General features: G+C 40.8%; 1 protein-coding gene across 1 annotated transcript in view; it reads right to left on the bottom strand.

Annotated features, from left to right (window-relative positions):
* SPPL3 (signal peptide peptidase like 3) overlaps positions 1-10,281 on the bottom strand; it is a gene marked incomplete at its 5' end in the record, with an annotated part of 22,646 nt that extends 12,365 nt beyond the window's left edge. Inside the window, 3 exons of the mRNA XM_009875625.1 lie at positions 1,405-1,524; positions 4,333-4,421; positions 10,204-10,281. Coding sequence (XP_009873927.1) covers positions 1,405-1,524; positions 4,333-4,421; positions 10,204-10,281 — 287 coding nt within the window. The remainder of the gene's footprint in view (positions 1-1,404; positions 1,525-4,332; positions 4,422-10,203) is intronic.
* Positions 10,282-10,703: the final 422 nt, after the last annotated feature.

The raw sequence follows: 10,703 nt of genomic DNA, 5'->3' as shown, positions 1-10,703 counted from the left end.
TCTGCACACACTGAAGCGGGAGCCCTTCCAGAGGTGCTCGGCGGAGAACGCCGCAGAGCAGAACCGCGCCGCTGCTGCCTCAAGCCCTGCCGGGCCCTGCCCACTGCCCCTCAGGGTCAGCATCTGCTGATGCAAACCAGGGAATCGCACAAAGGGATCATAAAAAAACAGGTTCAGCAATAAAGATACCCCAAGTGCCATGATCCAGACAGGCTCAACCCTCTGAAACCTGCAACGAGCCCCAACTGACACAATTTCATCTAATTATCCACCATAAATGTTACAAATGTCAAAGCCATTCTAGAAATAAACAGACCTTGATAAATTAACAGAGCTTGATAAATTAAAATTTGCCTTTTGCCATAAATCTTTCCTTATATCTTTTATGTATGTGCATATATATATTCTTCTACATCTCGCATATAGTAGAATTCATCTAACAATTAATTTTTAATAGTAAAGAACGTGTCACAGGTCAAAGTTATGAAAGCAGTACCCGACACACCTCCACAGGGCTGTGCCCCCAGGGTAAGAGACAGGAGACTCGGCAAGAGCTGAGATTTAGATTTTCCCCATTCACATCAGCCCTGCTGAAGAGGCTGCAGAGGATGCACAGCCCAGGACTTAAATCATGACACAGGAGACCATGAGAGGTATTTAGGGGTTCAAAAATCTTCACAGGCTCGGTATGTGGACTGAGGAGTACAATTTTTAGACACTGATGCATATCTGGAGCAGTAGGAAGAATCTGGCTAACCCCAACAGCAGCTGGTCCCTTGAACTGCAGAAAGATCAAAAGGCCAAAATTTTCCAAGAATGAAAGCCCTGGTATTTACTTACATGACAAAATGTAAGTAATAATAAACAGGGTCAGAGGACTTGCAATTTATTTGTGGACAGCAGTTTCATTTTTGTTCTAAATTCAAGCAGTGCAAAAGAATATTACTCAAAACGCTAGTGAGACCAGAAGCACCCTTGAAACAAAGAAAAACTGCATAAAAGCAAAAACCAAAATTAAACTAGAAAAGAAGCCTCTGGATAGGATGGGCAGAGTTTTGCTATGATCCTATAAAGTACCTGAATGACAATACAGCATGTTCAGTTCTGGGCATCGATTCATAAACTAGTGAACTTTACATCAAGTAATTCTTCTGGCATCTTTCAAAACTCTGGCAATTTGTAGTTCAGTAGGTTTAGCGAATCTCTAAGTGGAAAATACTTCTCAAATAATACTTGTCACTTTATTAATAGCTACAGAGACATGAAAATACGGCCATGCAACCTGATGAGCTGGGGTTTTTAAACATACTATGGCACGTATAATAATTCTTATCAACAATATTTAATTACACCAATGCTTTCCAATCTATTCCAATTCTTATAAAGAGAAGAAAGCGTAGTCACCTGCTGTGCATATTGTAAAGACAACTTGAACTGAATCAAAGAAGAAGAACATAACTAGGAGAGACACAGATGCTCCGATCGGCAGGAACAACGCCTGGGTAGAATCAATAGTTTGAATACCTGCAGAAGAAAGAAAGGGACATTTAACTTGGACTGTTTCTTACCACCCACATACTGACAGCCTGTCCTCAGCTACACAGTCGAGGACTCCGGCAATACATTCCATTTCAGTGCTGGCCCCAGATCTTCGTGCGCTACCAGAACCAAGCACAGCAGCAGCCCTGCCTTGCAGAATCCAACAACTGAAAGCGTATGAATTTTTTCTTGAGCTGCAGACAGAATGAATACCAAGTTACACAAATTAACATTATTTAGGGATTAGGACTCATATAGCAATTATACATCTGCTTCATTTTGCGTTGACCAACATAAAGGTGCTGAACAGAGCACATGAAAGTTTTATTTAACTTCCCAGCAGGAGGTACCGAGCCCGAGCAGTGGAGCCGCAGGCAGTGCTGGGCTGACTCAGCTCGTGCAAAGGTGCCACAGCTTCACCTGGGTGAAGGCCACCAGGCACCTGAATTGCATCACTGGCTGCAATCACCAGATGACATCAAGCCTGACAATAAAGGCCAGTTTTCAAAAAACCACTTACCTCTTTATGAACTACCAACTCAGTTCAGCGCACACTATGACTGTCTCTTACGTTAAAAACCAACATAAAAATCATGCTCTCATTTTAGAGCTGTAGGCAATTTTAAACAGTGCAGAAATATTGAAGTATTTTATTCTGAGTATTTCCCCTGTCCCAACTATGCAGTGTGCCTACCAGGAATACTAATAATGGGACAGGATGTTTTTTTACTGTATTTTACAATGAGATTTTAGAATTAAACCAAATTTGTGAAGATCAGGCTTTGAAAAGCCCATCTACCCCCATAAATTCTAATACTTAACCAGTCTCTACAGCTACATTTACTTTGGGGGGAGGGGAGAAAAAGGCAATAAGCAGTAACTCAATTAAAAAAATACAAGATATAGATCACTAAAGTAACAGGTAACATCTGAGGCAGTCATTTGATAAGATGCATCCAGAACGTCTCTCGTGAAAAATTAACACAAGCCTTGGACCTAGATGAGATCTGGAGCTAGCTTAACCTCACTGTGTTATCCCAAAACAATCAGACAACTGCAATTAGACAAAAAGCTGGGTTTTACCAGTCCCAGGATTTAAAGAAGAAGCTTTTAGGTTATCAAGCAGAATATCTGTGCGTATGTACGTATGCACGTGTATATAGACACACACATACAAGTAAATACATACGTGTGTGTGCACGCACCTTTTTTTTCTGTTGGAAAGTGGTGAATTGTCTGAATAAAGGGCTCCCCACAAAACACAGTTACCAGTGTACCTGAGTATGTCAGAAAACTTCCAGCACAGGTGAACTACACTCACTACAATTTAGTATCTGTCAGGAGTATTTAACCATTTTCACAAAAGCAACGCTGAACAATGAGCCTGAGAGGAAGCCGTGCCACTCGCACTGCATGGTCATTTATTAGCTCAGGTCATGGATCTATTATTCTTAAACATAAGTAGCACAATAAATTTTAAAACTCAAAAGCAGAACTCAGTCACTTGAGATTTCTATGTAACTGAGGTCTGGTACAAAAGAGTAAAGTACAATACAGATAGTCCAGTGATGACACTGGGAAGACACAGAAATTCCTGTGTTCTGATCTGTGACTTAAATCTAGTTCCTCCTGCTTTGAGAAAAAGCATTTATTCACATGCCCTTCAACATCCCAAGGGACAAACCAAACAAAACAAAACCCCAGAAATGACATATTACAAACCACTTTGGCATACGGGAATTAGTGCCTGCAGCGTGAAATGTCAAAGTTCTTCATTTCATTTCTGATTGTTTTGACAGTTAATCCCCTTAATGTGCTTCCTCCCCAGCCCCAGACTGTCTTCTCTTACTTCCCAGATGCCAAAAGCCTCAACTGTTTGTTGCTGAATCACCGGGCACAGCAACCTCTCTGCTCTGTGTTGTCAGCGGCAGCAGTGCTCTGACACCTATGTAAATTCCAAGAGTCTGCATTAAAAAAAGAAAGGGCAAAAAAAAAAGCAAAAAGGCTGCCCACATCTCTCACTCCTGTCTTCCAAACTTGTGGAAACTGGTCATTCTAGAGCCTATTCTCAGAATATGGTCATATAAATTGCTGTGAGTCAAAGTCAGGTGTGAATTTACATCACGTTGTGTACAACGCATTCTGCTTTACCTGTTGACGTACATATTTTTACCTGTAAAACAGCGTATCTCAGACGGCCAAGCTGCCTGGAATCTACTTATAGATTACAGAGGGGACAATCACCCTGTAGGAGCTGACACATTAATCCCCGCTCTGAATAGACCACGTGTAGACACATATTTAGTCCATTATAAATGAGTTGCCCAAAGCCATGTGAACTCTATACTTCATTTCTCTATCGATAAAGCTGAATCATCCTTATGGACTGTTACCAAAACACGAGCTCTCTCACTGCTTATGGCCTGGCCAACAGGTCACAGTGATAAACTCGAGACAAAAAGAAATTACATCCCCTTCTCGTAACTGTGTGGTGTTTTTTTAAAAAAAAGTAAAGTCAGTTCCATTTCCAGTAAAACCTGACAAACTGTGCAGCACGCAATTTTTACACATTACGGAAATGTTACGTCGATGTTTAAGTGCAGCCTCCGTAGGCATGAACTAGGTACCAGTATCAGTGCTCAGTAATACCGTAAGTGCCTCGACAGCAGAGTTCCATTCTATCTGGTAAATCTACAACACACGTAGCTGAAACATGAGGATGGATGAAGCAAAAGAAAACGCAGCAGACTGAAGTGACAAAGGAAAGATAAGGAGGGGAAAGCTAACCCTTACTGTTATTGGTGCTGTTGCCATTAAAAGACCCAGCTGCGCTGCTATTGTCTTTCTCTTTGTCTTGATTCTCAAAGTCCATGTTAAGAGACCTGCAGGAAACAAAGAAGAGGCAAGTTTCAAACTCCTATTTCTGTTCATCACCCACATTACCATTCTACAACAGCCCCCTCTCCCTGAAAAAACCCTTCAGTGCTGGCTATTGGAAAAAAACCCAGCATAAATACCAGGAGAATTTCAAATAACAATAATTAAAAAAACCCACTTTCAGATACAGATGAGGCACCAGATTACAGAGGTTCTAACAGTGAGACGTGTCACCACAGTGTCTGAACTGGTACGTGTTAACCACAACAAAGATACTCATCTGCATTACTGAGAAGCAATGGAAATGCAATAAATGTTTCAATTCTCCGACGAATTTGAACTCTTTCCGAGCTCTCATTTTGATCCTTTTCATTCAAATGTAACCATCAGTTTTCATTTTTAAAACAACGTTATTCCCTTCCTCTAAATCTTATTACGAATGATGAGCAAAAGTAGCTTCTGAGCAATTGTCTGCTGAAGGTAAGTTCCAGCAAAGCCTAGAAAGTAACCAGGTACATACTTGACACACATGGAGAACATCACTAGAGGAAGCTCTAAATAAATAGCACAAATCAGTGCACTTTAATTAATCAATAGGAGCTGACAACATCTCCCTGTGTAACCAGCTCAGCTGTAACTGATTCATCTTTTCATTCTGATACAAACATTTTTTAAAAGCTACAAAATAACAGCAGCCCTTCACTTGGATGCAACTTCTAAATCATATTCTAACAAATTTTGCCATAACTTTCTGAAATGGAGGAATTTCACTCAGTGTCTGTTTTGGCCAACAATAATGTCTCTCATTAAACACTACGTTGGTTTTGGTAAAAGTATTAGCAATCAAATTTACGGCAACAGTTTCTCATTCCAATACATGCATGTTGTCCATGATTTAGCTGCATATTTATTTATTCAAATAAGCTATAGACAACCACCAGAAGCGCTGCACAGCTCCCCGCTGCACAGCTCCTGTCTTAAATCTGCAGCAGCATCGAAGTAGTTCAGTAAAACTTCCAGGTCAACAGGCATTAAACTGCTTTTCAAGTTTAGCTGTGAGTAATTGTGCTATGCAAAGTAAACAAGGTTCTAGTAATTTACCAGAGAAGTAAAAAATACACCAGAGCCTTCTACCCAACTCTGTAGGCACTGAAGTTATTTCATTCTAGTGTAGTTATGCACCGCATTGCGCAGGTGAGCATTTCTGTGCTGCAGTCACACAGCCTGAAATCAAGCACCTAGAGCTGTACAGTATGAGGACAAGAGCGGTGTATCAGAGAGAGAGAGGTTGAGCAGTTCCACTGTACAAAATAAAAACAAGAAAATAAAGCTCTTCCAGTATAAACACGGTTTGTTTCTGCTTCTATTATACAAGCGCTTCCAAACAGTGGTATGAGATTAAAGCAGCTTTTGGGGCCCGGGTCAGGCAGAATATGAGGAAGCTCAGGCCTCAGAGCTACAGTACTTCTACAGAGATTATGGATCGTCAACTAAAAAGTTATGAAAAACACAAAGAGGCAATGGAGAACACCAAAATTCTAACAAATTAATCTGTTGTTCTTAGCTTGCTCTTCTAGAGATCTCTCTGCTCTGCGTCTTGTTTGGGGTGCCTTTACTTCATTCACGCTTCCTTTTTCCCCATTAATGCATTGTAGCCTCATAATTCTCCTCTCAAGCTATAAAAATCTGGGAGGAGGCTGACAACCCTCCAGGACTCGATCCAAGATTCAGCCAAACCAGATAATTCTTTTCTGAGCACAGCATTTCATTCCTCTCTGAATCAGCGCAGTTTAGCAAGACCTTCACACCATCATTCTCCCAGTGCCATCAGGCAACTCGTAATTTAAGGGGCTGCAATCAGCAGAGAAAACTGAAAATAAACTATTAGATCTATCGCTCATAAACAGCTTCAGCCCGTCTCCTTTCATTGCAATAGTGTTAGCAATTATTACGTTATTACCTGTAAAGATCCCTACCTCAAAAGTAAGTATACGTTAGGAAATTACTTTCATGTAGCAACACAGCTGCTGGTCCAAGACAATTTCTGCATTAAACTCCAAGTGTTTTATGGTTTGGCTCTTCCCTTTGCTACAAATTATCACTAATATCACCAAAAAAATGAGGAGTGATCACTAAAACGTCCTCTATGAAAACACTCTGCAAGAAAGTTTAACATTATGTTGTAAACCAAGATATACTCAAAACTCCTGGACTGCAAAGAAACCACAAGCTGAGAAACACTTGTTTTTTTGTTCAAGTCTCCGCTGGGCTTCCAAAGGCAACATTCAGCCAGCGCCTCCCATCAGGCAATAAACTACACAGTTGCTCCTTCCCGGGGTCCTCACGGTTCAGGTTGGTAGGATTGCTAGCACAATGTTTCAAAGCAACTCGGCTCAACCTCCCACAGGGAACCGCTCCGTGGGGTTACGCCAACCTCAAAAGAACCAGCAAGCTGCTGGCACATTGCTATCATGGAAGTTCAGATCCAGCTCTGGATCACTCCCACCGCAGCGATGCTTTGGGGGAACCCTGCAGGAGAATATTCTTATGAAACAATGGAGGGAATATGAAAGCAAGTATGTATCTGTGGAGTCGCCTGCAGATGCAATATATCAGCAAGCTCCTTCTCACTCTGCTTAGAGGGGACTGTCACCCATCCCAACAGCTCTGAGAACTGTGGGTTGCCACAGAACTGCCACATTTCAATTGCTCTAAATAAAAAACAACAATCAGAATCAGTCACTGATCTGAAACAGTTTAATTCTATCAAACCTCAATGCGTGTTATAAAGAGAGAGCCCAAAATACATTGCATGATCTAACATTGCTACAGTTGCTTAAAAAAACCCATTCATGTGAAATTAAAGAACAAGTTTCAATGCAAGATCTAGAGTGGGAATAAGACTAGGGGAAACAACAGCAGGAAGTTCATGTAAAAATGGTTTCAGTGCCCGAGTCCTGCGTCTCTGGTAAGAACATCTCACCTGCAGCAGCATTTCATGTGCACCCACTCGTGTGCACACACACAGACAACCTTTGCAGCATTCGGTGAAAAGGTCTGTCCAAACCCCCGGCTCCATCCTGCCAGCGCTGCGGCTGTCTGAACTCCAAGCACAGACCTTTTTTTTTTTTGGTGTAGCGAAATATGTATCCTGATTTCCGTCTGTCCAAACCCCCGGCTCCATCCTGCCAGTGCTGCGGCTGTCTGAACTCCAAGCACAGATCTTTTTTTTTTTTTGGTGTAGTGAAATATGTATCCTGATTTCTGTAAATGTCAAGTCCTGAAGCCAATCATAAGGACACCGTTTGAACTTTCTATATACACACGTACTTTAGGCACCCAAAGCCTAGAGACAGAAGGCATCAGGTTCACCCACGCTGCTTGGTTTGGTTCAAAAGCAGATACTTGAACAGGTATATTCTGGGTTAAATCTGGCTTTACCTAAGCTGAGAGACCATGTCTGGGTATGTGATAGGATAGAAAAAGATTTAGCTGTTACCTGCCTGCAACATAACCTCAATATTTAAATCACACAGAAGCATTTGGACAAGAATAGGTGGCTGTCTTCTAAGAACCTGCTTCAAGCGAAGCTCAGCTCTTTAAAAACCCATAACTAACACATACACTTGCATGCTCCAGTTTACAGCTTGTAACAGTTTCAGGTTGGCAGTCAACAGTGAAGTCTATCAAGTTCAAGGACTGAGAGACAGTCAAAATGTACCTGGCAGAGATGTTCAGAAGGGCTTGAAGCTAAAACTCCTGACCCAGCAATAATGGAGGAAGGAAACGCTCATTCCTTCACAGTAAGAGAAATGGGAACTCCATAAACTGGATTTGTTCTGAGTGGGGACTTTACCCGTGATACATTAGACATTCTTCTGAACATCTCAAAGATTCTGGTTTGTTTTTGTTTCAGACAAATGCTGCTGGTATGAACAAGAACAGCGGACCAAGGCTTTCCTTTGCTCCCCTGGAACCTCTCGCGCTAGATTAGATCCACCATGCACGTGGGTTTTATCCTAATGACTCACCCACCCAATTCTCTCTGATCCTATTAGAGCACTTCTGTTTAAGTCACTTGCCAGCAATATCAAAATAACTCTATTCGCCTCTTTTCCAACTGAAACTCAGAAACCAAACCTACTTTCGGCAACGTGAAGGTTAACTAAGGAGTGCTATTTTCTTTTTGTCCTATGACAGCTCCACTTGAGACCAAGCACTCAAATCCAGATGAAGACATCACTCCGAATGAGCACCCTAGGCCATAACTTTTGTCTTTCTGGCAAGTCACTTTTCTAAGAAAATCCACACACTTGGCCAGAAATTTTTATTTTACTACTTTATGAACTTCCAGAAGAACATAATTTTGCAACTTACTATCACACTTGAGTTTCTTAAATAACTTTGTTGTATCTTAGACCCCTTTGTAAACACCATCGTACAATCTTTTGAAATAAAAACCTGCTTCTGACCTCACTTGCTGACCAGACAGAAAGAAAATTTGTCCAAGTCACCATCATAACTGTGGCTTTCAGGTCAGGCACCTGCTAAAGAAACTACACGTAGGAAATTAATCTTGAAACTATTGGACCCTATCCTGGTCTGGAACAGCATCTGTAATTGCATCTCGGGGTCTTCAGGACACAGGGAAAGGAAGAGCACCAGAACAGGGCATCTCCTCAATTAATTTGCATCCATCACCATCCCACTACTTCATCCCGTTCTGAATTTTGCAGTCCTTGTTACGTGAGCAGTTTTAAATCTAAAACATAGGACAAGACGGTAAAAGAGCATGTCTATATAGGAATAAAACGGCAAACACCAGGGGAAAATTTTTTACGAGCAAGGGGCTCTGAGAAGAACTGGCAATTTAAGTGCAAGCACTCCTGCTGTTTTATATTGCATTATGTTTTCACAATTGGATTTTAATAAATGCTACAGCTTCTTGCAGCCAGATGCATAGTCTCTTTTTATACAACTGTGTAAATTCCAAGAGTTAAAAACTGAATTAGTCTCTCAACTATAAGCTAGCCTGACTCCAAACTTGAATAAAATACAAATACAACCTTTTCTTTCTTTTTTTTCAGCATCTCTAGATTTTGTGTTCCTAAAGCCTTCTATTTTAATTCCAGCAGCAGTGCTGTTACCTAATACTTGCTAGCAACAACCAACAAACTAAAGAAACTGTATAATACACCAGACAAGTGTAAAACGAAAACTGTATTTTCTCTAAACTATACTCAAGTGTCCTAAAATGGGACAAACTTGATTTCATTTTGAAGATTCAAACGTATCCTGCAGCAGTTTCAGACACTCTGCTGGAATTCAACACTGACCATGTTTCCCACTTCTCTATTAAGCTGTCACTCACACTCAAGTAAACACCCCTGGGACTTGGGAATCCCTGTTTTCCAAAACTTGTTCACAATCACAAGGACACGCTGAATTGACCAACATTAAAAAATTATCTATAAAATTCTACTATCGACAGCATTCTGTCCCTGTCTCTGTTGACAATCCTTTTAACCCTTCAAAATACTATTTTGCAGAGCTGTCCTCAAGGACTAACTTCTAAGTTACCTCATACGTGCCTATCACTTAATACACAATTATGTCTTTCAGAAATTCCAACTTGCTACTTTTTCTTCCTTTTCCAATTCCTTTTCAGAAGCAAATTATATTTAAATTATGTTAGCCATCAGTGTGGCAAAGATACACTGAAACAAAAGGCACACGCTGTAGGCACACACGGAAAAATTCTGTAGAAGCTTAAAAGAAAAATCTTACCTGAAACTGCCGTAGACTATGAGGAGAATAGAAATCAGGAAGGTAGACACTTGACTGGAATCCACAAGGGAATATGCCCTGGAATTAGGAAAAAGAAGGTACGTGTGTCACCATCAGTGTCCATTTCTCCAGTGCCATGTGCTCATTCTTTTTCTTATTATAATACTAATACAGAATTGGACAACAAATCTTTATGGCAGCTCTCTCTAAAGTTCCTGCACTATCTATGAATATAAATCCTGCAGCTTGTAAATAAGCTTTTATATTCAAGACCACAGCATGCAAAATCTGTACAACCACCATAGGACAATTCAAAACTCTTGTGGTAATTTATTCTGAACTCACCAATTCACATTTTTTTTCCTCCTCAAACACATTAAAATTGCTTCAACTGCAACTACTGGAATCTTTCATGTAAATAACAGGTGTTTTCTGTAAGACTTCTTATGTTGTGACTGACAATAGTTACGCTGCGATACGGCACTCAGCGTCACTTAGTG

This window comes from Apaloderma vittatum, unplaced genomic scaffold, assembly GCF_000703405.1.
Source record: "Apaloderma vittatum isolate BGI_N311 unplaced genomic scaffold, ASM70340v1 scaffold20188, whole genome shotgun sequence".
NCBI classification, from domain to species: domain Eukaryota; kingdom Metazoa; phylum Chordata; class Aves; order Trogoniformes; family Trogonidae; genus Apaloderma; species Apaloderma vittatum.
This window is presented reverse-complemented; position numbering and strand designations above follow the sequence as displayed.